This window comes from Colobus angolensis, unplaced genomic scaffold (genome assembly GCF_000951035.1).
Source record: "Colobus angolensis palliatus isolate OR3802 unplaced genomic scaffold, Cang.pa_1.0 Scaffold25, whole genome shotgun sequence".
In the NCBI taxonomy this organism is placed as follows: domain Eukaryota; kingdom Metazoa; phylum Chordata; class Mammalia; order Primates; family Cercopithecidae; genus Colobus; species Colobus angolensis.
The window spans coordinates 4,872,784-4,875,303 of record NW_012115710.1 but is presented as its reverse complement, the minus strand read 5'-3'; the positions used below and the strand labels follow the sequence as shown (position 1 = coordinate 4,875,303).

Below are 2,520 nucleotides of genomic sequence, written 5' to 3'. Positions count from 1 at the left end.
GTGACCACCACCTTCCATACTGAATGACTCCATGCCCTTCCCAGATCCTAGAGTGACCCGAGTCCCTGTTCTCACACTGCTCCTGTTATGACCTTGCTCTTACAGTCCACCTTGAACTTGACCTTTTGTCCACAGTAATCCCTTCATGATTTTCCAAACCACTATCATCAGGGCCACCCTGATGCAGACCTTGATCACCTTGACAGCCCTAATCCTGCAATGACTTCCTGAGACTATCAGGACTCCTTAACTCTCCTTGAGCCTGGGAGTCCTTCGGAAACCCACCAAAGCCCTCTGATGTCATTGCACCTTCCCCAGAATTCCCCTTGTACCCACCAAGCCTTTCTGGCCCCTTGTGCTCCCAGATTCCCTCTCCCGCTGTCTGCTGCGGCCCCTTACCCAGTTTCCCCTATTTCCCTCCTCAGGCTGATTCAAGAGGAGAAGGAGACAACAGAACAGAGGGCAGAGGAGCTGGAGAGCCGGGTGTCCAGCTCTGGTTTGGACTCGCTGGGCCGCTACCGCAGCAGCTGCTCCCTGCCCCCCTCCCTCACCACCTCTACCCTTGCCAGCCCCTCCCCTCCCAGCTCTGGCCACTCAACTCCCCGCCTGGCACCCCCTAGCCCTGCCCGTGAGGGCACCGACAAGGCTGTGAGTGTTCTGAAGTCTCCCCAGCCTAGCAGGGGGATGGGGCGAGGTCAGAAGCAGGGCTCCGCAGTGAACAACAGTAACCCCTCATAGCAGTGGTTTTCCAAAGCAACCTTAGCTTTCCCTAAAGGTTCAAACTCAAAGAGCAAAGGGGAGGTGGAGTCACTGGGTTCTTGAATCCTAACTTTCACTTTAGTCAGATCGGGTCTACTTTTATTTCTCATGCATCAAGTTTCTGCATAGGATTTTAAAAAGCTTCTGGGCCAGGCGCGGTGGCTCACGCCTGTAATCCCAGCACTTTGGGAGGCCGAGGCAGGCAGATTGCGAGGTCAGGAGATCGAGACCATCCTGGCTAACACGGTGAAACCCCGTCTCTACTAAAAATACAAAAAATCAGCTCGGCGTGGTGGCGGGCACCTGTAGTCCCAGCTACTCGGGAGGCTGAGGCAGGAGAATGGCGTGAACCCAGGAGGCAGAGTTCGCAGTGAGCCGAGATCATGCCACTGCACTCTAGCCTGAGTGACAGAGTGAGACTCCGTCTCAAAAAAAAAAAAAAAAAAAAAAAAAAAATTAGCCAGGCGTGGTGGTACATGCCTTTAATCTCAGCTACTTGGGAGGCTGAGGCAGGAGAATCTCTTGAACCTGGGAGGCAGAGGTTGCAGTGAGCCAAGATTGTGCCATTGCACTGCAGCCTGGGTGACAGAGTGAAACTCCATCTCAACAAAAAAAGTTTCTGCAACTCACCCTCACTTGAGCTAGACTACCTTTGGATACTGTTCTAAACCAGGGTCACCCCACACACTCCTCAGTAGACATCTCAGTTAATAAAGCGCCCCCGACATGACTCCTTGAACTCAGTCCAGCATCTGTGCCCTCTGTCCTCAGAATCATGTCCCTAAGGAGGAAGCTGGAGCTCCACGAGGGGAGGGGCCGGCCATCCCAGGAGACACCCCACCACCCACTCCCCGCTCTGCCCGTCTTGAAAGAATGACCCAGGCCTTGGCACTGCAGGCGGGGTCCCTGGAAGATGGGGGACCCTCACGGGGAAGGTCAGCAGGGACAAGGGATAGGGACAGGGAGAGGCTGGCTTGGGAAGATGAGAAGGGGGTGGACAAGGACTTGGGAGGAGAGGAGACATCCCAGCCGGGATATGCTCTCATTCTCTCCTTCTTTCCCAGTGAGGGTACCCCAGACTCCCTGCACAAAGCCCCCAAGAAGAAGAGCATCAAGTCCTCCATAGGCCGTCTCTTTGGCAAGAAAGAGAAGGGACGAATGGGACCCCCAGGCCGGGACAGCTCTTCTCTGGGTGAGGACCTCACTCTAACCCTTCCCTCCTTTGTTCCTTCCTCCCTTCCTTCCTTCTTCTTTGTATGTTCATGTGACTTCACTCATGTCTTCATTCATTTGGTGATTTATTTAGAATTTGGAAGGAACACAGCTTGCCAAGGTAGGCAGGAGAAGGAGGGAAAAGGAAAGGCACTCTGGGGCCTGCTTGGGTGACTGGGTGGGTAAATGAATTGATTTCCTTTACCTATTTTTGTTGTTGTTGTTGTTGTTGTTTGATTTTTGTTGTTGTTGTTTTGAGACGGAGATTCGCTCTGTCACCCAGGCTGGAGTGCAGTGGCACGATCTTGGTTCTCTGGAACTTCCACCTCCTGGGTTCAAGCAATTCTTCTGCCTCAGTCTCTTGAGCAGCTGGTACTACAGGCACCCACCTGCCTGACTACCTTTTTTTTTTTTGTATTTTTAGTAGAGATAGGGTTTCGCCATGTTGGCCAGACTGGTCTTGAACTCCTGACCTTAGGTGATCCACCAGCCTGGGCCTCCCAAAGTGTTGGGATTACAGACTCATTTACTTTTTTTTTTTTTTTTTTT

The 2,520-nt window shown here is 52.7% G+C and overlaps 1 protein-coding gene across 1 annotated transcript in view; it reads left to right on the top strand.

Annotated features, from left to right (window-relative positions):
• Positions 1 to 2,520, top strand: part of PPFIA3 (protein tyrosine phosphatase, receptor type, f polypeptide (PTPRF), interacting protein (liprin), alpha 3) — a 27,097-nt gene that overhangs the window by 17,131 nt on the left and 7,446 nt on the right. Inside the window, exons 14-16 of the mRNA XM_011946527.1 lie at positions 426 to 648; positions 1,531 to 1,694; positions 1,824 to 1,951. Coding sequence (XP_011801917.1) covers positions 426 to 648; positions 1,531 to 1,694; positions 1,824 to 1,951 — 515 coding nt within the window. The remainder of the gene's footprint in view (positions 1 to 425; positions 649 to 1,530; positions 1,695 to 1,823; positions 1,952 to 2,520) is intronic.